We start from the raw sequence: 27,208 nt of genomic DNA on the forward strand, positions 1-27,208 counted from the left end.
AATAATGTTAATACACGTTTATTTGCATACATTTAAGTTATAATACGTTTATTACAGAAAAAAAAAACTACAAATATAAGTGTTGATTACAAATATTTTAAAAGAGGTGAGTGAAAGTTTCTATCTGTTTATTTGCAATAAAAATAAAAAACCTATTTTTGTGATTCAAGAGGGACTAAAATAAAAAAACAGATATATTCACTTAAAGAGTTTTTTTTTCAATACATATTGTGTAACACAAACTCAGATGTTGAACTCTAATCACATGATAAAAATTCATTACAGTTTGTTATTCTGTATCACACTATTTTAATTATAAAAAAAATGCTTGTTAACAAAAGCTTACATTCAGAAAAACAAAGTTCTTTGTTTCATTTCTTTATTGAAAAATATTGAAATATTTCTTAAAAAAACAGTAAACATGTAAAGCCATCCTTATTATCAACATATCATGATGGTAAGATGTAGAAAATACTTCTGAGTATAGGAAGTTTTTATGAATAAAACTTAATTATTTTATTATTTAAAAGTTCGAATTATAAATAAGAAAATAGTTATTGAATTTCATTATATAAAAATTATAACCTTTCTAGAAGTATTTCATTTCTCTGTTTATATTTTCTATCCATCTATTTCTATTTGAAGATTAGAGAAAATAATTGGATAGGTAATTAAAATTTTATTTTGAATAAGTTCATCTCTATCCGGTTGATGTTTTATTATTTTTGCATGCAAGCACCAAGTGACTTTGCACGTGGCTCTAAAGACCTAATAATGAATATTTATTTGAGTATGATCAATAGGGTGTATTTAGATTTTTTTATCTGAGTTTCCTAAATATAGGTAGAGCATTATATGACATATAAAGTTCTTTAAACTTTGTGAGTGACAAACTTGAATTTCAATTAAGGGAAGCTAGTTATGTAACTCAAATATTTTATTTTGTTGAGATTGACTTAATCAATTATATGGAGTATGTCTCTGTGATGAAATAGAATGAGTAGTATTGTTGGTTGTTGGTGTGATCTAATAAACATGTGTGGTTGAGGAGCACTTTGAGTATATGTACATTTATTTGGACTAATTTGATAAAGATGTTATATTTTTGAATCGACTTATGCCTTTTATGGTTTGTAAATGAGAACAAAACACTTGTAGGAGTCAATTGAGCAAACTGACATGGTTGTTAGGTTATCACTTTTACACAGACTTGTTGAGCAGGCCAACCAGACTTGGACTAAGATGAACATTTGAGATTCCATAAAGCTCCTAATGTTCCATTTATTAACGAGCCAAATGAAAATAGGCTCCAAGGGTTTGGTAGCTAGTTGAGAAAAACAATTACTAAGCTAAAAAGTTTTTATAAAATTCCAAAGAGCTCGGGATGGTTGGATCGTTGGGCAAAAATGTGAGACTTTAGCTCCATTAGATAGTCGTTTCTTGCTGAGCATTGAGCGAGTAAAACTACTTGTTATACAAGCTTAAGTTTTTAGAAAACTCCCAGCTAGTCTAATTGGGCAAGCATGTAAGCCAATTGAGCAAGAAAGGGACATTTTTTAAAGGAAAATAAATGGGTTGATATTTTTCTTAAAAGTGAAGAAGTATGATTGACCAAGTAGGGCTACTATGAAAGACCATAATCTATCGTGGTTATATATATATATATATATATATATATATATATATATATATATATATATATATATATATATATATATATATATATGTTTATGTGAGGTTGAATAGAGCTTCGGCAGTGGTCATAATCTACTAAGATAATAAGTATTTGTGTATGTGATATGTGTGCAGTATTTTCAAGGAGGAAATGCTATGTTGTGTTGTACTGTGAGTTGCATTGGATAGAGATTTATTAGTGAGATTATCTAGACTCTACTAAAAATTCAGACTCACACAAAAGAAAATATTTAGGTGGTGAAAGTCGGTGAAAGTTTTCATAACTTAGATTGGTGTGAAACATAATCGTTTCAAAAGGTTTTTTGGAAATAACCTTGTTATATAAAGAGAATATAGGTCCTAATATGTGACGTCGAGCAAAGCTCAAATAGTTTTGTCAAAATCTACTGAGAGTCGTATGACAGGTGCAAAATTTCTAAGTCCAATTCAACCCACGAGTCTTTCAAAAGTACATGTATATTGTCAATAGATATATTTGTGCGATTCACATGATATGTTGTATATGTTATTGAGATGTAAAACAAAATGTTTGCTTTCAAAGTGAATTTTGATCTTTTAAATATGTCAAGTTATCCTATGATTTATAATTGTCGTGTCCATCTACTATGATCATGTGTTACATAAAAACAAATGATATTTAAAATGAGATACTGATAAGTGACAAATATGATATGATGTAAATATTTTATATATACTAGAACAGAGAGTTTATGTTCCTTGAATGATAATAATGTTTCTTATATTTTGAAAAGTTTTATTTCTATAATAATTGTAAATATATATATATATATATATATATATATATATATATATATATATATATAAATAAATAAATAATAGAAGCGTTACAGTAATGTATTTCAAACCCTTTATTTTACTCTAAATAGTTAGAGTCAATAAACAAAACTGATTTGATTAAGTTTGTAAACTTTAGTTAGAAATGAGATTAAGTCTTCCCTATTATTTATATCTTAAAACAATGTAAAACTGAACTATTTTAGTTCTTAATTAAAAATGAATTATTAAACACAACTCAGTTACTACAAATATCAAATATAGATCAAAGTTGATCTAGACGTTTCTCTGCTCAGTGTGTTGAATATATATCTTGTAATTAATATTGTTTATAACATATATTTGACTAACTTAATTAAAAAATTGCACAACTTAATATGTTAGATAATATTTTCTGATTTTAGAGGATACAATATTATAAATTATTTTAAATTTAGTCACTTTTATGTCAAATTGTTATTTATCATGATTTTTTATGTAATATGTTTTAAATTAGCTAATTTACAAAAGTTGGACTTCACAATGATTGTTAATATTATGTGAATGAAAAGTCAAGAACATCTCTAAATTTGAGGACAGAATACATCTTTCAAAATATTTTCCAAGAAGAACATGTCACACGTGTCTTCATTGTTAATTTCTTACAACATTGATTTTGTTTATTTAAGGAATATTTTCCTTCAAATCACCACTTTTAACTTTTATGCATCTATTTATTGGTAACACTCTCTTCGACAAACACTTTTTCCGACAACAGGAACATGTGTGTGTTAACAGTAGACTGACCTATCATGTATTAGCTAATAATATCGATTTAACTACCTTAATTTGTAGAATTATGTTAATACTAGCAGTTGCAATAATATTTTTTATACATAAATGTTATTTGAGTTTTAAAACATTTTTTATATAGTTTGAGAAAGAAACTTATATATTCAAACTGGAGCTGTGATTTTTTCTAGATTTGTTACAAGGATAACTACATAAGAATGTGTTTCTGTGAGAGTATTAACATATAATATATTATAAATATAAGGGAGAAAAACATTCAACAATGATACCTTTATGCAAATTACATTTTTAGTATTTTATCACACAAAATTTATTTTATTTATAATTATCACACAACTTATATGTTTACCGATTTTACTTGTAACAATTAGATTCATTAAAACAGGATATGTTAAAATAAATAAGAAGGTTCTAATTTTTTTTATTACAATGGAATTATTAAAGATATTTTATAGCAATAATTTATCATTTACGACACTTCTTTCAAATTGGTAAATAAATTTATTAATTATTCTCAAATTCTTTGTAAAATATGAGAATCTATTATAAAGATTTCTTTAATAAAAGTGTATATTATCTAAAATAATAGTTAGGTGTTAAAGTTATAATTAACTAAACACATCTTAAAAAAGAATTAATTCAACGAAACTGATATTTTGGAGAATAAAAAATTTTATAACTCCACTTGATCTCCTATGGACTATGTATGTTCGACAAATATTTTAAGTGTTCTTGTTTTTCTTTTTCAAAATATTATCGTATGATTTTTTTTTCCATGAACATAAAATGAAATTTGAATTATTATTTTTCTATAATTGCACTTTAATTGTGAATTATTTATCACAATTTTTTTATATAATTAAGTCTCTCAAAAGTATTCGTTAAGTTTATAATTATTAGTGAAAATGATAATATATAATTTTTTGAATATATTATTTTTATTTATCTAAAATTACATAGCTAAGATTTGTCACTTATATTTGAGGTTATCTAGTTTTATATCATAATGTATAAATATATTTTATTATTTGTTTTTTCTTTGTTGTAAAACTATAACTTCTTTGTATTTCTTTATATTTTATTCTAGTTTCTTTATAAATAAATAAAAAAATGAAAGAAAATTGTTAATGCATGTAAGCAACACTAGATTGAAAAGAACAAATATTTAGTTATAATAGAGTAAAAAATGAAATCATTCATTATGGTATAACATTAGGTAAGATAGATAGAACAAAATACATGTATTAATAAAAAAAGTATACAACAAAACCTCAAAATAATATATATATATATATATATATATATATATATATATATATATATATATATATATATATATATATATATATATATATATGTATGCGTGTGTTTTGTTGAATTAGATTGTAGTTTGAACACCCTATCCATGGTGATAAAGACACAATGACTATGAAAACTACAATATTTATATTTCTTTTTTAGAAGTATAGCCACTAAATACACATTTAATATCCTTAAAATCTAATGTACTATTATTAGAAGTGTGAACATAAATAACACATCCAAATGTTAGACAAGGTACACTTGTCACTTTTAAATAAGAGAAAACAAAAAACATATATAAAGTAAAGTTTTAACTACTTTTAGAGATGATAATTCTTTATTTTTTTCAATTTTATTTTATTATTGTGCAGTGTTTATACATGCCAGTTCATGAATAATACTATTATTATCAAAGGGACATTCCTTGCTCTACTTAACATGTTGCATTTCGTTGACTTTATTTAAACAGTTTAAATGTGATTGATTTTCCTATTTTGTTTAACCTTAAATGAATTGTGGGTTAATAAATATTTTTTCTAGAGTGGTGAGTTACTTAAATTAGATGAGTATATACACGAATTCAATTTATATGTATATATGAATGAAATGATCAAGTATATACTTATAAGCTTGAAAAAACCTTGTCTAAGTATTTTTTTTTTTATGTGTGTAATGAGTGCATATTTATGCTCTTGTTTAACCTTTAACCTTTAATTATTAATTTTGGTTTATGTATTTTAAAAGATTGTTTAATTAAAATTTGTTATAATTGAATTTATTGAACTTGAGATATAAAAGTAGGTTAACAATCTTTTAGTTACATAAATGTTATTTGGATTTTTTGAGGTGTTTTTATGTAACTAAAATTAAGTTTAAGCTCATGAATGAACTAAATTACAAAAAATCAAACCAAACATTGCATGAAAAAAATGAAAAAAATAATGTTTGCTGAAAAACCAGTTTGGTTGGGTCAAAGTGAGTTTAGCTAAGCCATGAAAAGGGAATGAGCAACAACAATTTAAGGCTTAATACCTAATTTGTTCTTCTAATTTTATTTGAACTTCTAAAAATATCTCTAATTTTTAATCTGACCAACTTAATCCTCTAATTTTTTAAAACTATTCAATTTGATCATTTCTGTTAAACTGACATTAACGTTATGTTCGTACATGTCATGTGTCAATTGGTGTAATTTTTTGTTTTCAATATACTTTAGTTTATTTTCATTTTTTTAAATTAAAAAAACAGTGATCAGGTCATGGTCGTGTCACGTGTTATGTTACGATCTCATAACAATGTTTTCACTTTAATGTCCATGTTTATAATTTTGATTCAATTTAGTTTTCTTCTTTTAAAAATAAAACAATTTTATCATTTTTCAATTTGAATTTGAGATCAATAATTAAATCTAGCTAATTTATAACTTTTGGTCATGTTATGAGACAATTTTAATACAAGATTCGAAGATGGTGTAATATTTGCATATGCGTAAAAGGAGAAGTGTAATTTATTCATTATTTAATTCATAAAAACAATATATATATATATATATATATATATATATATATATATATATATATATATATATATATATATATATATATATATATATATATATCGATTACTCATATAAAAGTGGCAACATGTTGAAAAGAATAATTAAAACCTATTTATGTATCTTTTTGCTAAATTTGAACTACTGAAAGTTTGATTAGTGATTATGGGAAACATATAATTTTGATAATTGTCCTGCTCATACATTTAAAGAAATTCAGACAACAAAAAGAAATAGCACTCAAAATCCAATAGAAAATGTCTTTCCATCATGGGAGAAAAAGAACAGTATATTATCTGATGTAGTAAGTAATATGTTACTTTGTCTTACATTCATATGGAACATATAAACAAAGAGAGAAACAAAAGTTGTCTTGATTCATGTGAGTTGAACATGTTCTTGTCCTAGGGACCACCACCACAACACAAACACTGTGATTGTGATTGTGAAAAACTTAGAAGGAACAAGTAGGAGAACAAACTACAGAAACAAATGCTAAGGGTACGAGACAAAAGTTCAAAAAATGACAGCATAAGAAAGATCAGAACAGGGATTTTTATTCAACATGTTAGCAACTTCAACAACTGTATAGAACCTGGTTCATGCTACGGTTAAGAACCATGTTCAACTTGGATTCATGAAACTCCATTATAGACCTTGCAAGCTCCGACCCTTACTAAAAAAAATAAATTTATAATCTTCATATTTACATGAGGTTCGGTTTTTCATTGTTACTCGATGTAAAATTTAGAATCTGAATTTTAGAATATGAATCTTATATCGATTAGAAGTGAAGTAAGACAATTTTACGATTAATACTCCATATTTTTTATTAAACACATCTGAATCTTACATCGATTAGAAGTAAACTATGAAGTCCAAACACGCCTTATTAACGGCGTGTCCAATGTCCGGTATCGGACACAGACACTCATACGACGCATATTAGTAAAGTGTCCAATTTAAAAGACATTTGTTTTTCTTTAACATGATTTTGACATGGCTCCTACACAAAGTTAATAATTACAAATTCAATGATTTTCTAAAAAACTCATAAACTTGTAAATTTATCACATAAGTTCCTGTTATGGTTATAAAAATAAGAAAAAAGTATTATATGATCACTACTTTTCACTTTTTTAGATATTAGATAGATAAATTAGATTCATTTCTGTGTTAGTTGACAATATATTAGTTAAAAGTTTGAAAATAATATGTATATATATATGCCCTCTCTCCGTGTCCTATATTTTTCATTTAACAGTATTTTTGTATCTGTGTTGTATCTGTATCCGTATTCGTATTCGACCTTAAAACAATTTTACGAATGAATTTGAATGGTTGTGGAGTTTTAGGTTATGTAAAAAACTAACTTTTTTTTGTCTTTTAACGATACATGAAACCATGGAAGCATTGGATAAAGATGGTTGACTATGTATCATCGTACATTGTGTCTCATTATGAAGACCTGCCATGGCACATGAAGGAATTCTTGAAAAACTAGAGAGAAGTGGAGACATATATTCTGACAAATTCTAATGGTTCTTATTCCTTCCTTAAAAACACGAAAACCCCACATTTACTTTTGGAACATCCTTGTCTTGGTGTAGATGTGACTGACCCAGATGACAATTCTTTTAACCATGGTAGTGAGAGATGATGTGGAGACAGACACATAAAACTTGATTGCAAGGAAAAAAATAACTGAAAAATTGAAGAGATGGAAGAAAAAAATTGTGAACTTGAGAAGGAACCAAAACCTGCAAAGAAAAATTAAGAATGTGGCTTAGGAAAAAGAGGAAAAATTTGGAATAAACTATGGTCATAATTACCATTTCTTAAAGAAGAAAATAGTCAATTATGAAAGACTAATCTATAACTGTAATTCTCATTCTCATAAACTAATGTGGTTGATTTCAATTTTTTAGTGTCCAAAACTGTATATATTTTCCTCTTATTTAGAATGCAAAATGGTGTTTTTGTTGTATTGCCACATACCATCAATCAATCACCACCAAATTTGATGATAATTATTTTTTTCATAGTACTGGTATACACATAAAAGTAAGTTTGAAGCTTAAAACAGTGTATTCAGTGTGAGTTTGTGGGGCCAACATCTTAATAATTATTTTGATGGGAATCAATTATAAATTTTTTAATTGAAAGTATATGTTAAGGGAGCTTCAATGATGAGGAAAAGGGGTTGCATGCAAAAAGTCCATACCATTTTACAACAAGTGGAAAATTGAACTTTATGGATTGCACATTTGTTTAACCAAAACCAACATGGTTTAATCAAACCAGTGGTGGTGAAATCAACACCTGTGACATGAAAAGACCTGAGAATGGTTTGACAATGAAAAGACAGAGAAACTTATGATGTATTTATGTTGTAGATAATGAGATTCTTCCAAACTTGCTATTGGTGGACACAGAAATATCTTTATATGCATAACCTTTATTTGTATAGAAGTACTAAACCATAAAATAATATTGAATTTTAAAAATTTTAATCATAATACTAAAAAAGAAGTTAATATCACCTTTTAGTTCTCATCAGGGTATTGAAATACATATTCTTTTTCGAGTCTAACTATATAAAAAATTAACATCATTCTCAATCCAAAATTTTAAGATAATGAGTTTATAAATTTTTATTTTTATATATTATTATACTTTTTCTCATTTTCAATATAAATCTTAGACTAACACTTATATTCTTAATAATTTAAAAATAATAAAGTTCAATTGATTGTGCATTAATATAATAAAGTTCAATTGATTGTGCATTAATGACATGATTTTATGAATAATGATGTTAAGAAGTAAAATTTGTAATTGTAAAAATAAAATTTACACCCACTTTTGTAAACTTGTCTTATATTCACTTGATATAAGATTTTCAATATTGTCTTATGTTGAAATATACATATTTTGAGTGTAAAATTATACATCAACGAATTTCATAATAACTTAACAAACAATAAATTTCATGATAATGAATGACATAATAAATTCAATAAACAATAAATTTCGGTATAACAGATTTTAACTCATGTTAGGATTCGGTGTGAAAAAGAGAATTTTAATTCTGATAATAATCTAGTTTAATACCGCAAATATCACAGATCGCAAATTATCTCAAGTGATACTGTTTACTTCTGTTAAATTTCAGTATGACAGATGTTCTTACAAGCATTATATCATCTGCAGAGTGTTCTTTCACTTGTTGCAGTTGACTTCAATCTGGGAATACACCTGAGTTCTGCCATATTGATAGAATAATGACATCTGCATTTGAAAGTACATAATCCTAGCAATTAGAATAACAAATTACAGAGGCAAATTTTTACACATCTGCATTTATTTAGTATTGTCTATCTGTAATCATGTGAGTTGTAATGTTTGGCTCACAACCAGCTTCAATCATATCCATCTCAATGCTTCAACCAGTTTGGCTATCAGAATAATGCTTCTATCAAACATGAATAGTTTTATCTATTAAACTTACACACTTTCACGTTTATGTTCAATCACTTCAGCTAACCTCTGCTATGTGGATTGGTCCTTCACAGCTATAGAAGTGCTATCATTATTCAAAGCCACACAGTGTCATAATCTGTTTCAGACATTTTATCATACACCTGATGCACAATTGTAATTTTCTTGCTTTTCCACCAACAATTCACCAATGAATTGCCAGGGAGAACTTTCCAAAAAACGATTGTTCATTAGTGTTGAATTTGGAAAGGAACTAAACAAATACATTGAAAAGGAAGAAAAGCAAGAACAATTAAGGTTACCAGAGTTTACTTCCATAACATTAAAAAGGTAACCATAACTAACATTTTATAACCTACATTTTTAGAAAAGAGAAAGAGAGAAAGAGTATGGGTTTTGAAAATATTAAGTTAACATTAAGTGGTTTTTTTCATACAAAGGTTTAAACAAAATGGATAAAATATAATTGCTAACTTGATGGATAAAAGTGCATGTTTAAGGAAGATTGATTTTAAAGAATTATATATATATATATATATATATATATATATATATATATATATATATATATATATATATATATATATATATATATATATATATATATATATATATATATATAATATTTGAAAAAGTAAGCTAATTTAATAAATCTGAAAATTTGTGACGATTATTTTCAAAAGCTTCTTTTTGCCTGTTAACTTCATATACATTTTTTTCTTATCTAAACACTTGAATTGTGTTTCTTATAAACTGAGTTAATTATCTCAAAATCACCAACAAAGTCATTCAAAAATTATATATAATAAATTATGTTGATAAAATAATACTAACTTTGAGTACATTGAAGCCTTTAATAAAAGTTTAAATAAATGTAAATTTCTCATAAATTTTATTATTTTTAATTGAGTTTGTATTAATTCTTTTTAATATCTGTTTTTTTAACTTTTGTCCAAAGTTTTTTATGTTATTTTATATTAACGAGTAATGTAAGATTACTCTTAATTTGTATAGTAATTAGTTGATTCATTATTGTTTAAAAGGACTACATTTTTAATTTTATAGTTTAAAATGATAAAATAATTATATTTGATAGGAACGAGAATGATTATATCAAAATTTATAATTATAGCTTATTATTACTCATTATCTTCTATGAGTAATACGTACCAATATAATAATTTAAAAAAATCTGATTTAGATCGAGTTATAGAAAACATGGTATGATTTTATTTAATCTAGGGTCAAATTCACCTCATGAACAGGAAAATAGTATAGTGTGACATTTAACTTGAAAAGCAAGCTAGAATAGAAAAAAAATTATACACTATCCAAACATTCATATTATATGTGATGGTTAAAAAGAGATATATCATTCTTATTTTCATAATTTTGTTTACATAATTATGATATATTGTATACGATTTAGATAAATTTATTATCTAACTCATGATAAAAATATCGAATTGAGATGAATTTTAAAATTTTTTATATTAAATGCAATACAATATTTGTCTAAAAAAAAGATAAAAAATTATTTTGTTAAAAAATTGTAATCCTCAAGTATAAAACTAGTTAAAAATAATATTTGTTTCTATAAAGCAAATATAAGACTTTAAGTAAAACAATGAGTAAAGTCATAATAATGTAATTTTCAGTATAAAGCTAGTTAAAAATAATGTTTTTTCTATAAGAAAATAATTTAAGACTTTTGGTAAAACAACGAGTAAAATCATAATAAACTTATCCAAATTAGTAAATTCAAGACATGAAAATAAAAATATAACATAATTATAATTAAACCATATGTATGTAAGTGAGTTAAATCAAATTTAACTCGATCATAAATAAAATACAATACAATTTAATCGAGTTAGATTCGATCAAATTAAATAATCAGATAACCTAACCCAATAAATATTATCAAAAAGAATATTATTATTAGTAAAAATATCATCAACAGTAACAAGTAACATTATAATAAAGTCACATCAACTTTTTTAAAGATAAATCTAGATTAAGCCATTAAAATAAAGAAATTAAAATTGTGAGAAAACTTGAGAAAGCAAAACTCAATAATAAGAAGTGTAGATAATGATGAAGACAGTGCAAAAGACAAAGTATGGATGGCGTTGCTGCCAAACTTTGGAGAGTGGCACACGCCATGTACCTCCTTTTCACTTCACAATCTTCATGCTAATTTTCTTTTTATGTTTTTTTCGGTTAAAAGTAATTTTTTAAAGATAAAAATATTTTGACACCATTTTTTTTATGGGTTAAATATAGTTTTTTTCCTCAATTTTGAATTAATTTAATCATTCATCTTTCGAACGACGTGAATTTAATTTTTTTAATAAAATTTTGTTAGGTTTATTTGATATTTTTTACACATGTTAGGATTGTATTTGAGTTCTTTACGCTATTTGACACATTTTTGCTTGAATGTTAAGTCAAATACTATTATGAAATGCACTTGAAATGTCAAATAAACTTAACAAAACTTGATTAAAATGACTAAATTCACGTATTTTAAAAAATGAATGATTAAATTTGTTCAAAATTTTAAAATAGACTAATTCTAAAATTCATTAAAAGTTAAGAAATCAAAACATATTTAATCATTTTTTATTATCATTTGAAACTATCTTTTATAATAATTTACTTTCTCTTTCTTCTAAAAATATAAAAATTAATTTTTATTAAAATTATTTTACCCTTATACAAATTATCAAATACTATCAAACAACTCTTTTCCTTCTATAAATTAATCAACTTCTATTCTAATAATTCAAACTCAATAATGTTAGAAGAACTGTAATATGAATTTATTATAATTTGATGGGATATAAGGATAAATTCAAGAGTTCAAATTTTCTGATGATTCTTTTTTTGGTATTATTTATTTACTGAGTCCTCAAAAGCACAATCGAATTTGTTTCATCTCTGACTCAATTTGGTTTACCAGACTAAGTTAATGCACTGTGACTCAATTTTTTCACTTTGACTCCCTTCTCCCGTTTGTCAACTTTAAATATTAAATATAACGTGAAAACAAACTTTAAATTTATAATATTCTCAGGTTATTGTATATATTTTTATTAGTTAGAAGTTTTCAAATTAATAATTAATAAATTTAACTTATAATAATGTAAAATAACAAATAACTTTAGACACATTAATGAAATTAGTCATTTATGTGAATTTTTACAATTTTTACAAATCTTTATATTATTTCTAGAATGTCCCTATACTTCTAATAAGATGCTGTTTTACGATAAAATATAATTACAAAGTATGTGAATTTTTACAATTTTTACAAATCTTTATATTATTTCTAGAATGTCCCTATACTTTTAATAAGATGTTGTTTTACGATAAAATATAATTACAAAGTATGTGATCAAATTTATTATTATTTTATACATACTTTAATTAAAATTAATGTGATTTATTCAAAATATAAGTGAACTAAAACATTTACTTAAAAATTAAAAGGAGTTCAAGAATCATTATATTAAAAAATAAAATTATATATATATATATATATATATATATATATATATGTATATATTAAAATTCATCCATGTAATAAACTTAGAAAAAAGAGAATATAGTTTTTCTTTTTATTATTCTCTTATTCTTTTTGTTCTGGTAGAAGTGTCTCTTACGGTAAAAGGTGATATTATTGTGACGAATAAATTGTCTCAAAATGGAAATCTTAATTGTCAAAATCCTTCTTTTAATTATAGAGTTTTTGTTTTTTTATTGAGATTTGAGATTGACTTGAAAAAGATAAACATGACAGAGAACACAAATCATTGCATTAGTTTCTTTTTGGGCTGAGAAAAAGCTAACAGAATTGGAACTAAATTTAAATTTATTGGTGGTTGAATGGGATAAAGAGATAATATTGAATAAATAAAATGAATAAAATAAGTAAATATGGTTGGGTTTGAATGACGGATTTAAATTTTATAAATATGTGACATATTTTAATTTAATATTTATATTTTTTAATTTTAAATCTTAATATGATATTATTTTATTAATTAGTAGTAAGATATATAAAATTATAGTCTATTATAATAATAGTTATTGAAATTATTATGTATGTTATTTTTTTCAGTTAAAGATTTTTTATTTTTATGTTATTTATTTAAAATTAAAATACTTTTTATTAAAATAATTTATTTAATACAAATTTATAATCTGAAAAATTCAACCAAATTAATTCGTAACTAAAAAATTCTAAATTTGAGTAATATAAATTTTAAAATATTAAATTTAGATTAAATTGAATGGCAGGTTTGGATAAAAATTTGAGTTTTTTTTAATAATAATAATAATAATAATTAGATGTCAATGTCGAAAAGATCAAGATTTTCTTGCCATGTTTTCCGCATTGTTGGGGCTCAGAAAATTCCAAAACAGTAGAAACACGACACAGAGAAAACCAAAATAGAGAACAAGAAAAAAAAGAGAGAGAAATGGGCTTGGCGCAGATTGAGGAATAGTGAGTGCATATGGGTGGTGTGGGAGCAACACTCTTTCGTGGATGACATTCTTCGTTTCTTCTTCCATCGATGCAATTCTATTAACTCTCACATTCACCTTCACAACAACAAAAACAACTACAACAAAAATGCCAACAACAACGTTAACAACATTCTCCTCCTGAGAGAGAGACATTTACGTTCAAACCTCTTCCTTCAACCTTCTCTCCAAGACCCCAAACGCTCCCACATCAAATCTTCCTCCATGGATCGTAACAAAAAGGTCCCTTTTCAACAAAATTACTTTTTTCTTCTGTGGGTTGCGAAAGATCACGCCTTTTTTTTAGCTTTTCTGAGCAATGGGTGTCGTTCAAGTTTCAATGTTATTCCGACCCGTATTTCCATTTTTTTCTTTTTGACTTGTTTTGTATGTCCATTTTTATTTTTTCAATTTGTATCTATAAATCATGGCAAAGAGTTGTTTTTGGTGTCACACAAATCTGGTTTAAGTTTTGTCTGAGAATATGCAGAAGGATAGGAGAACCAGAGAGAGGTTTGATTTTATAGGTTGAAATTGATTTCATTTGATGCTTCTTTCTGGTTATGGATCAAACAGTTAGACACGAAATAGGTAGCATTTGACCCTCATTAAGTTAGCCTGATCATGGTTAACTTATCCGGAATCCTGTTTTTTTATGATGTATCTGTGATATATATCTATTACTTTACCATATAGATTATAGTAGGTTGAAAGACAAGATCGATCACACATTAGTTTATAGTACTCAAATCAAATCAAATCATCTTTTCATGTTATTTGTCTGTCTCTAAATACTGCTTTCTGATTCATCAAACAGGGAACAGGGGAGGCAGAGTTTTTTACAGAGTATGGAGAGGCTAGTAGGTATGACATTCTAGAAGTGATTGGAAAAGGGAGTTACGGTGTTGTGTGTTCTGCTGTGGACACTCATGCGGGGGAAAAAGTTGCAATAAAGAAAATCAATGATGTTTTCGAGCATGTGTCGGATGCCACACGGATCCTAAGAGAAATCAAACTCCTTCGTTTGCTTCGACATCCTGATATAGTCGAGATCAAGCATATAATGCTTCCTCCCTCACGACGAGAGTTCAGGGATGTCTATGTTGTGTTTGAGTTGATGGAGTCTGATCTTCATCAGGTGATTAAGGCAAATGATGATCTTAGCCCTGAGCACTATCAATTTTTCTTGTACCAACTTCTTAGAGGCCTCAAATTCATACACACAGGTATACTTGTAATTGAGTCCTTGACTTTTTCAGATAGTGATATTGAACCAAAACAATTGTTTTCTTACAGCAAATGTGTTTCATCGTGATTTGAAGCCAAAAAATATTCTAGCTAATGCTGATTGCAAACTAAAAATATGTGATTTCGGACTTGCTCGAGTTTCATTTAATGAGGCTCCATCAGCTATATTCTGGACAGTAAGTATTGTAGGAAATTGATTCACTTGTTGTTTCTGTTCTGCTTCTTCCTTCTAAGATTTTTCAGCTGAAAAGTGCAATCAAATTTATTGTTTCTGTTCCAGAATCATCCTTCTATACGTTTTGCTGACTAATTTTACCTACTCTTGTTAAGGACTATGTTGCAACCCGGTGGTACCGTGCACCTGAACTATGTGGTTCTTTTTTCTCAAAAGTAAGCTTCTTAGTATTCTTTGTACCTTGCATCCCCTTTTTCTGTAGTTTGGGATATGTATGTTATGTTATGACTCCAAATCTGGTTGTGCTTAATTATATGATAGAGTCCAATTCTCTTGTTATACCTTTCAATTTTGAAAATTAGCTTGATCTGCATATAGAATAGTACTCCCCCACATGAAAATACTTCTTGAATTTAGAGTTGATTTGTTTATATCAAATATCAATTATTATATATGTGATATGTACATGTCATTCTGTTTTAGTTGCTTCTTCATTATCCTTTTGCAAAGATTTGAATTTGGTGTACGAAATATGAAGTTGAAGAATACTTAAAAAGTATTGATATACGTGTGTAATTTTATATCCTTTCCTTTTGCAGTATACTCCCGCAATTGATATTTGGAGCATTGGATGCATATTTGCAGAAATGCTCACTGGGAAGCCATTGTTTCCGGGAAAAAATGTAGTGCACCAGTTGGATCTCATAACTGACCTGCTTGGTACTCCTCCTGCTGAAACCATTTCTAAGGTCAGTTTATTCAAAAATCTATTCTGCATCTTTTAACACCAATAGGCAAACTTGTAACATGATGCAGAGGTGGATCAAGAGTTTGAAAGATCTAAAACAAACTTAAAAATAAGGTCTTTTAATCATTTTTTTTTAATTCTGAGAGTTTGAGGCATTTTTTTTTTCTTAGAGGCCTACAGCAATTAATACGAAAAAAAAAATTTGACTTTTTTTTGGAGGCCTAAAACAAGGGTTTTACCTGCGTAGACCTTGAGCCGGTCCTACTAGAATGGCTCATGGTATTAATTCTAAGCTTCTATTTTTCCTGATCCTAAACACCAATGTTTGTTCTAATGGTTACTTTATTTCCTCTCACTTGTTCTCATGTTAGTGATATTGAATCTTAACTTCACAGATTCGAAATGAGAAGGCTAGAAGGTACCTTGGTAGCATGAGGAAAAAACAACCTGTTCCATTCACCAAAAAATTTCCAAATGCAGATCCTTTGGGTCTTCATTTGCTGGAGCGATTACTTGCATTTGATCCTAAAGACCGTCCACAAGCTGAAGAGGTTGATCTTCGGTTACCTAGATAGCTACCAAAGAGGAAATTTCGTTTAATGTACCAAATGAACCTCTTTAACATAATTATGCAGATAATTTCCCAAATTCCTTACTTCTTCTTTGTGATGCCTGTGATTGCAGGCACTAAGTGACCCTTATTTCAATGGTTTGGCAAATGTGGACCGTGAACCATCCACTCAACCGATTTCGAAGCTGGAGTTTGAGTTTGAGAGGAGAAAATTGACCAAAGATGATGTTAGAGAGTTGATTTATCGAGAGGTATGGCCACACATTTCAATGGCTTGATTCATTTTATAATTTATTGTGTTCTCTTTTGTGCCTTGGTAATAGTGAGTCTTACATTTGTACTGAACAGATTTTAGAGTATCATCCCCAGATGCTCCAAGAATATCTTCGCGGTGGAGAACAAACAAGCTTCATGTATCCAAGGTAGGGGTTATTGAGATTTCTGATAGTGCTATCATATTATAGTTTTTGAACAAACTATCCCCTAAATATCAAGTTGTTATTGTCTTGATTTGGAACTTTTCTAATATTGTTCATAATTGAAATAGTTTTTACCTGCTTTGTAATATGCTCATGCTTCATCTCCTTAGTTCTATCAAACTCAATTTTCTCAACTTTAAGCCAAACTGGTACTTAGCAGAACTTCTACCTTAATGATTATTAGTCAAGTTTTCACATTTCATGGATTGTACTTGATGGTCTGAAAAACATAATGTACTAGTTAGAATGAATCCAATCCTTACATGTATTGTTGCTGCACTGCACCAAAGTTCTGTTAGATTTTTTCTGCAAATTTCTTATAAAGAGCTACAGCCTCCACTAGCAAAATCACTTAACTAGCATGTTTAGTTTTTGTTGATGATTCATGCACCTGATTTGGCATGCACGTATAGTTTTTTGTTGATGATTCTTGAAAAGAAACTGATGGTTTATTGTCCTTTATTTTCTACATGTCATCTAAGAACGGTGTAATGTTGGATCTCTAAAATCAATTGTTTCTTGAGATTTTAATCCGTAATTGTGTGTTATCTTGTTGCAGTGGGGTTGATCGATTCAAGCGTCAGTTTGCACATCTTGAGGAGAATCCTGGCAAAGGTGAACGAGGCACTCCATTGTTGAGGCACCATGCCTCCTTGCCTAGGTAAGTTTTTGTTAAACTTGGTAAACCTGTTTCAAGTACTTGATTTGCACATTGCACACTAACTAACACAGCTTTAAAGTCTTGTTCTTTTGGAGATTCATTTTATCTATATTTTTTATTACCATCATGGGTTCGAAATCATAACCTAGAGTAGTATTCATCTTTACAATGTTTGTAGATGAAACTGGTAGTTATGCCTACAAAACTGTCTCTCACATTATCTTTACACTGTTTGTAAAATGACTGTTTCAATTTACTTTTTCCCAGAGAGCGAGTTCCTGCTCCCAAGGATGAAAATGATCAAAATGATAATGCTGAAAATCCAAATGCAGCTGTTGATGAGTCAGATTCTGGAAATCCAGATGCACAAAACGGACCCTCTAAGCCAAACTGCAGTGCACGTAGCCTGTTGAAGAGTGCCAGCATTAGTGGTTCAAAGTGTATAGATGTGAAAAAAAGTCATGATCAAGAGGTACTTAACACTCTCCTTTCAGTTGCTGTCATTGCATTGTGTGAACTGAAATCCAATAATACCAATATTCTTCTACTCTTCACTGATACGTATCTTTGCAGTTTCAAAAAATCCAATACAACTACATATAGAAACATAGAAGTATGTGTGCATCATGGCCAATAATTGATTATGATTTCTTGTTCTACCAAAGATATAGAATACCAACTTGCCTTGAATTGATCTATGTTGATTTTCAATGTTTTACTCTTTGAGTACAATTCTCCTTTAGTTATGTTGAGCCTGTTTCTTGAATAGGAGGAGCCACTTACAGAGGTCAGTGATGAGACTCTGGATGAGTTGACAAAGGTTGCTTCACTCCATACTTGATTCAACGATTTTGATCTAACTTTCCAATGCTCCTCCCCTTCACAAAAGAGAGAATGAATTGTTGCATAGAAACCCTTCACATTTTTGTTTTTGGCGTAGAAGTTAACTCTAGGACTCTGTTGTATTTAACTATCATTTTTTTACATCTGCAAGAAGTCATGTAAGTATATATTTGTGTAATAGTACTTATTATTGCAGCAAAATGTATTATAGTACTTATTGGAGCAAGTAGGGATTGTACCAATCACCTTAATTCTTCTTTTATAGCAGAATTTGGTCTTGCTTTTGCATGTCTTTGAAGGTTTCAAATCGATACACATTATCTATGTTCTCATCTTCATTGCAGATGCACAGTATGCTTGAAACTAATGTCATGCATGCTTTTGAACATGAAATTTCAAAAGCTTTTAGGTCACGTGTAATTAGGAATCGCCATACATAGGGTTTAAATATGATATTATATTTTCATTTGTGTTAAATGTGTTTTTAATCTCTAAATTTTAATACAAAATTAGAATTTATTTATCTTTTAAATTTTGATACAGTTTAGTTTTTAAAATTTAAAAGTGAATACATAGTCTTTTTAAAACTAAAATGTGTTAAATTTTTTTGACATGTCAAAGATTTTTGAGGCTAATGTTTGAGTTGTTTATATTGTTTGGTATATTTTAACTCAAATGTGAGTTTAAAATATCATTTAATAAATCTTTTCATTTTCAAAAGTTTGAGATTGAAATATATTAAAATATGATAGATAAATTATAATTTAGCGTTTAAGGTTAGAAATTAAAATATGTTTAAGTTATTTCCGTTTTCTATATCGGTGTCATTCTCATCTTTATTGATATATTAATACGTATAGTATTTAATTAAATTTAGATTCAATGTAATAGATTGATAACAAAGTATAATGTAGATCTCCTATTAAGTAGCAAAATTTTGTGGTTATTTTATCATTATGCCAATGAAACACAGAACATTTTTTTTTTATACAGATAACTATTTATATTAAAAATATTAAATAATTTCTTAGTTCATGTACAAAACCCTTAAACATTAAATAAATTGAGACGAATTGGGTATCACTCTTTTTAAAATGAATTTGAGATGAAAGAATGATAAAAGAAAAGTTGTTTGAATAACGAATAAAAATTATGAGAGCAAATAAAAAATGAGATAAAGTTCATAAAAAATGAATAATGTGAGGAGTTTGATAAATTAAAAAAAAGTGTTTGAATTAATAAAATTATTATTTTATTCTTAATTATAAAATTAGATTATTATTGTTATTATTATTTATATCATTGTTACATTGTTTTATTATTATTTTATAACTTTATTTTAACTAATATTATTATTATTGTTTATTACTAATAATAATTTATTATTATTAATATATAGATTTATTATATCACTTTATGGATATTCGACTCAACTAAAATTTAATATTTATATTTTATATTATAAATTTTAATTTTAATATGATATTATTTTATTAAAATTTAGTATTAAGTTATATAAAATCATAGTCCATTATAATAATCATTATAAAATTTATTATAAAGTTTATACATGTTATTCCTTTTAGTTAAAAATTCAATTTATTTATGTTATTTATTCAAAACAAAAATAATTTTTCTATTACAAAAATTTAATTTAATATAAATTTACAATTCGAAAAGCTCAACCCAAATTAACCCTATACCTGAACAACTTGAATCCTAGTCTTAGATGAAGCGAACAAAGAGAGAAGATGAACAATGAATAAAAGTATTTTATTGATATTGAAACTCATTCAAATCATGTACATTGAGAGTATTTATGAGAGTTTGAGTAAACTAAACATAACAAAAGAGAAAATATATAGTTGTACTCAAATACATATGAACTAATAAGATATTTCTTTAATACCTAGCAACTCGATAAATTAAATGGTCGGATATGAATTTTAAGATATTAAATTCGAGTTATATTGATTGGTCAGGTTGGATTTGAATCCAGTCCAACTTGACCGATACTCACCCCTAATAGACATGGTAGTAGTGTGAGAAAGGAAGAGATATATTTGTTCGATTGGAGGATTTTGTTTGGTGTATTCAAAAAGTTCAACGTCACTACAATTTGAGAACTTTCATTGATTTTCACATACCAATTTATCTTAACCTACAAAGATGTCTTTAAAAGAAAAAGGTAAAAATAAAAAGTATGAAGTTTCACAATAGACTCAATATTCAATGTAATAATTAATTATAACATTATTATCTTAACAAACTTGAAATTGAAACATAAACTCTATCTTTAGGATAAAAATGAATAAATAATGGTCACCCATATCTATGGGTGACAAAGTGGGTTAGGTTCGTCGAATTGGTCGAGCAAGCTCACCAGCCCGCCAAAATGGAGTGGGTATGGTTAAAATTTTCAACAGCCAGTCCATCTTGGCTTGACTTGCTTAGCCCGCCAAATTAGCATGTCAAAGGTGGGCCAACTCACAACCTAATCATTTTTTTTAAATTAAAAATAATTAAAATGATTAAATTTTTTGTATTGTATTTTTGCAAAAATATAAATATGCAATATTATATTAATTTAAATCAGTAACAGTTACAAATTAGGCTCTGATTATTAGTTATAATAAAATAAGTTAATATTTAAATGTAATAATTATGTTAATTATCCAATTAAAATTATCAATTGAGCAACTAAATAATTAAAAAATATTTATATGGTTAATATACTTTAAATATTCATTATAAGTATATATACAAACATATTTTATAAATAAAAATTTAAATTAAAAAAAAACAAATTAAAAAATAATGGCAGGTCGGTCCGCCTTACGACATGCGGATAATAATTTCTGATCCATTTTTCAATAGTGGATCAATCCAATCTAACTCTTTTTTTATCAATCAAAAATGGAACAAGCCAAAATAGACCAAAGATTGATCCATTTTGTCATCCTTAATCATATTTCTTACTATACTTAATTAGGATATTATTCTAGTATGTCCAAAATTTCATATCAACTTAAATTGCTAAATCAAAGATAATTTTTATATACTCTTCTCTTTAAAAACATTCACTGAAGTATTTTTAAAAAAAAAAAGCAAAATCATGTTAAAACTAAACTTGAAGTACATAAATAAATAATATCTCAAATACAACAACATTAAAATTATTATCTAAACATATTTGAAATTAAAGTATTTGGTGTTTTTTTTTTTATTATGTTAAGTATCATATTATTTTCTTGTATTTTCAAATTTGAAAACATCTTAATATACTATTATTGATTTTATTTTACTAACTAAAGTTTAATCAGGGATGTATAATAAGAAATAAAACTTTAAATTCATACTATCATCAAATAGTTGGATAGTTTTGTTCACTTTTCAGTAAAATAGAATAACATGATCAATATACTTAGAAATTTAAATATGTATGTAATATAATATAATAAATTTTTTTATTAAAATATTACATTCTTTTCAAGTTTTTATTGAAAAGATAAATTATATAGTATTGTGTTTATTTTACAATTTTTCAAATTAAATATTGGAGTATCATTTTTTATAATGTTATTCTTTGTATTTTTTGAAAATTATAAATAATTGTAATATGTAATCATTCTGTCTTATTATATTATTTTTTTAGGTTTTTATAATCCGTTACCTTAGGTAGGGATTAATATGGTGTAAAAAAGGTAAAAGTAACAATAATTTTAAATTTAATTAAAGAAAGTTTAAATAAATAAATAGATAAATAAAGAGCTCTTTTAATACATACGCAGTTCTCATTGTTAATGTTTGTCAAAAAGGTTTTTTTTTTTTTGTTTGGATTAAAGATGAATTTAGAGAATTGAAAATGAATAAATCTAAGGAAAAAGAAATGTGGAGGTGAGATCGTTTGAGTGAAGAAAAAGATTATAAAGAATACAAGAAATAAGAAAAATATTTATGAAAAATAATAATAAGTAAAAAATGAATATTATTATTTATATTATTGTTTTTTATTAATATAATTATTATGATTATTTATTATTATTATTATTATTATTTCGTTATTAAAATGTAAAATTATTGATATTATTATTAATTCTAATATTTAATATTATTAATATTCTTTTATTATTATTATTATATTATATATATTATGTAAAGACTTTTTCTACTTTTATCTTATATATGAGGAAGGAAAATTTGAAAAAGTAAAAATATGACATCAGATTTAACCTAGTTTTGTCTACTTTGGTGCTCCCGCTATCCATTGCTGGAAACAAATAGCGGCTAGGGTTTGTCTTTGTTGTTGCATTCCCAATTTTTTCTTCTTTTGTGTCAAACCGTTCTTCTCTCTGTTCTTACACTCTCACTCTGTGAGTCTCCTATCCATTATACGCCATGTTTCTTACATAATCAAATTTGGAAAGATTTTGGGATTCTTTGTCAGAATGAAGCAATACCCTACTCCTATTTTTTCTTCCTAAGCAGAGTTCAAGGAAATTCGCCTTCAATTGGTTATTCTGAAATCGTCACTTGTCATGAAAGTTGAGTGCTTTCTTCATCTCATACAAATAGATCTTGACCTGATAACAATAGATTACATTAGTTGTTTTCATTAGATTAAGAAAGCACTCAACTTTCATGATAAGTGATTACACAGGATATGAGATCAACCAAATTACTTCCGCCACTTTCATCAATCGGATTGTCAACTGAGCCTGTTGTTGCGGTAATGTATAACACAATTATTCACACTATTCAAATGTAGACTTGCAAATAAATGAGACTTATGTTTTGTATTCTGAAATGATTGTCAAAGAAATTGTTTATAATCTTTCAACCTATATAATACTTTATGACATTTGCATTACGGATAATCTTGGTTTTGTAAATGAAATGATTGTAGTTCCGATTGCGTTCGATCTCCGATCACGCGATCCGATCTGGATCTGGATCATGCCGCGCGATCCTAATCGAATCCGATCGCTGATTCGGATCGTACGCGATCTTGATCGGATCTTGTCCGAGTAGAATTTAATAAAGGTTGATCTAAAGTTGGGATTGCCTTCGCTGAACCATCAAATGTGAAATTACACCAATTATCCCTGCATAGACAGAAGAGGAGGGAAGGAAAAAAAGGTTAACCTTTATGATAGAACTTGTGCGTTAATCCTTAACTTGATCGTTGTAGTTTTTTGGCAGGTACCTCCCGAGACCAAGAACTTAACAACTTGTGCAAAAATGGGGAACACGAGAACGTGATAGGTGTAAGAGCATTTTGGCGTGCACCATAGAATTCATAACAGATGTTTATACCTATAATACCGTGATAGTTGCATTATCCAAAGAGAAGGAAGGGTCAAAGAAGCCAAGAATGTGTTAGCTGATATGGTGAAAGCTGGTATAAAACCTGATATTGTTATCCTTAACACATTAGTGTATGGGTATTACTTAGTTAATGAGGTGAAAAAATGCGAAACATGTATTCAAAGTTATGATTCAAATGGAAGAGTGGATGAGGCCATGCAAAATATGAGAGAATCTCTTGTGATTGAGATTTTATTGATGATATGCATGACAGAAATCAAGAACTAATAACTCGTTGAGGAAGTTTATTATCATACTATATTACCTTGTTGATATTGATATACTAGACGCTGGCTTTTAAAAATACAGTTTTTTATGGGATCACAACTTTGAAGAGAACATTCTAAACACAAATGATATTCATTTGCAACCAAATCCAAATCAGAATGGTATTATCACAGAAATTTGTTTTGGATTTGTATGTGATAACTTCGCTCACTTTTCTTCCTTACTTCCTACCACTTTTCATTCTTGCTTTTCAATTTGTGAAAGTTTTAGCTGTTCTGCAGTGAAACTATAAAACACATCTGATAGGCTCTGGAACTCCATGTGAAGTGTGAGATTGTCTGCTATGTGACTGTCTCATATATACTATACTAATGTTTTTAATGTTTGCTGTATCTGTGTGTTTTACATGTATTGCAATAGAATTTGTAGTAGGATGAAAGACAACATGACATTAATTTGTTCCTGTCTCTGCATAATCGTTTCTGTTACTTCAAGTCCTTCGGAAGCTAAACAAACTTGTTTATGTTTTTACCACTTTTCAAAGCACGGTTTCAAAAGTATAGACATAGTTACAAGAATCATTTGGAGCATGGAAACCATAACTAGTAATAAACATCACATTGAAATGGAAGATGATGCATAAAAGTTTCATTTATGTTGTGCTAGACTGCACAAACATTCTTTTCTCAAAAGATATAATTGACAACAAAATAGTTATACAAACTGCTATCTGGAAAACTGTTCATAATACTGAACTAAATATATAGGCATAATAAGAGATATGATCAGAATTAAGCATCATTTTTTCTTGGCAATGAACAAACCCCATATTTGTTCACCATCTACACCCCTCATCTGGTTGGTCTTCCATCTTTCACTAATTATATTGTAGTCTTCCTGAAACCAATGATTTCCACAATGAATCAATGCTCTGAAAATAAAGCTTACACTTGAATAAAAGTAATGTCACCAATTTTGACATTCTCTTTTCAGTAATATCTCTTCTATGGATTGAAATTTATGTGAATCTCATGGAATCGGACTCATTTAGTGGGAGCAACATGTAAAGCTTTTAAAACATGCAAAAAAAAAAAAATAAATTCCACCTTCGAGAATTCATCAATGAAATCATCCTTCTTGCTCTCGAGGGCATTTAACTCCTGTTGTAGTGTTTTCATGAACTGAAACACACAAGTATTCAAGTAAAAAATTTGCTTGCATTATCATAGGTAAAATATACTAACTGTCTATCAAGTAAATCATTATCATTTTGTTCTGACATACCAAATTAGATTGATCCTCGACAATGACATCATTAAATCCAGCATTTTCGAGCATCTGTGCATGATTTAGAACAGAAGAAACATGTCATGTACAAGAAATATCGGCATGAATAATCAAATGAGATCATGTTAGACATTATTATGACCTTTGACATCTCAGCATAAATAATAAATTATATGCGGACCTTTGACATCTTAGCATTAATAATAAATTATATGCAATTACATGATGTTTTCTTTTTGTTATTCCTCACCAGAATTGGTGTTTTATCTTGATAATTTGTATAATGAAAGTTTACATTCAAGTTTAATACAGAATTTCTAAGAGAACAGTGCTAAAAGCATTTATGAAACCAGTACTAAAATTTGTTCATAATTTCAGGTGGCATAAAGAAGCCAAATGATGTTATCATCATACCTGAGAATATGTTTTCATCTCATGGATATAGTATCCTCCTTTTTGTATGTAGTTAGCATATCCTACTGATAGACTTCCTACACTTTTGCAGTAATCAGTTATTAGAAGTGTACCTCCAGGCTTCAACCATTTGTAAAAGGATCTAAATAGTGATGGTTTATCCTGAATAAATCAACAAAAATTTGCAGAAAATAGAAGTTAAAAACATGAAATGAACTGAAGACACAAAGGGTGTGGCCTTTACGAAAGAAAAATTAAAAAACCAAAGAAGGTTCCTTACTTTGATGTGTAGCAATGTGTCACGGGAATAGATTACATCGAATGTATTCTCAGGGTATGATTTTTTAGTGCAATCGGCACATTCAAATTCTACTGAACATTTGAGTCCAATTACACGTTTAATGGCAAGAGAAATCATGTTTATGGAGAGGTCAATGCCAACTACCTCAACATCAAAATTTTCAGCCATGTAAATGTCACCTCCCCCAGTCCCACAACCTACATCCAAAACTTTTTGACCTGGTTTTAGTCCCAACTTTGCCACAAATTCCTTTGTTGTTTCTGCAAAAGTAAAAGCATTTTCAATTCAGTAACATTTGAAATCTACTATGAAAGGAGAATTTTGTATTGCATGACAAAACATACGAAGGAGTTATAAGGTGGCTTAGTGATAAAGTTAAAAGGAAGGATTTGAGAGGTTATGAATTCAACTTCTCCACTAACATTTGAGAGTTATAAGATTGGTTTGATGAATTTGCGAGGTTGTGGATTCAACTCCCCACTAATAAAATACTAACAACTAACATTTACTAATAAAAAAACAAAACATATAAAAGTGGCAAAGCATACCAAGTCCTCCTGTGCTCACAAAGCCTCGGCCAAAAATACTCTCATAGAGTAAAATATCCTTGTGATTATACTCGAACCGTTGGAACCTCCTATCATCTTGTGATCTCACTTTTTGCCATATCCAACAAATCTGCATGACAAGTTCACTGTTTTAATCAGATACTT

General features: G+C 27.4%; 2 protein-coding genes and 1 long non-coding RNA gene across 3 annotated transcripts; 2 read left to right on the forward strand and 1 right to left on the reverse strand.

Moving 5' to 3' along the window:
* Positions 1-14,095: 14,095 nt before the first annotated feature.
* LOC114181364 (mitogen-activated protein kinase 9-like) lies at positions 14,096-19,186 on the forward strand. The gene is made up of 11 exons (XM_028067789.1): positions 14,096-14,416; positions 14,991-15,399; positions 15,470-15,597; positions 15,752-15,811; positions 16,196-16,345; positions 16,740-16,895; positions 17,029-17,166; positions 17,264-17,337; positions 17,954-18,055; positions 18,323-18,527; positions 18,825-19,186. Exons 1-11 carry the CDS (start codon positions 14,399-14,401, stop codon positions 18,894-18,896), a joined length of 1,512 nt encoding a protein of 503 aa, XP_027923590.1. The 5' UTR covers positions 14,096-14,398; the 3' UTR covers positions 18,897-19,186.
* A 3,939-nt stretch (positions 19,187-23,125) lies between these two features.
* On the forward strand, positions 23,126-24,544 carry LOC114181277. The gene is made up of 2 exons (XR_003603785.1): positions 23,126-23,627; positions 24,101-24,544. It is a non-coding gene; the product is annotated as an uncharacterized LOC114181277 (long non-coding RNA).
* Positions 24,545-25,198: 654 nt separating this feature from the next.
* On the reverse strand, positions 25,199-26,728 carry LOC114182617 (phosphoethanolamine N-methyltransferase-like). Its single transcript, XM_028069515.1, has 5 exons — positions 26,475-26,728; positions 26,195-26,356; positions 25,778-25,831; positions 25,600-25,674; positions 25,199-25,390 (listed from the first exon to the last, which is right to left on the reverse strand). The coding sequence occupies exons 1-5, from the start codon at positions 26,661-26,663 to the stop codon at positions 25,292-25,294; spliced, it is 579 nt and encodes a 192-aa protein (XP_027925316.1). The 5' UTR covers positions 26,664-26,728; the 3' UTR covers positions 25,199-25,291.
* Positions 26,729-27,208: the final 480 nt, after the last annotated feature.

This window comes from Vigna unguiculata, chromosome 4 (assembly GCF_004118075.2).
Source record: "Vigna unguiculata cultivar IT97K-499-35 chromosome 4, ASM411807v1, whole genome shotgun sequence".
NCBI lineage: Eukaryota > Viridiplantae > Streptophyta > Magnoliopsida > Fabales > Fabaceae > Vigna > Vigna unguiculata.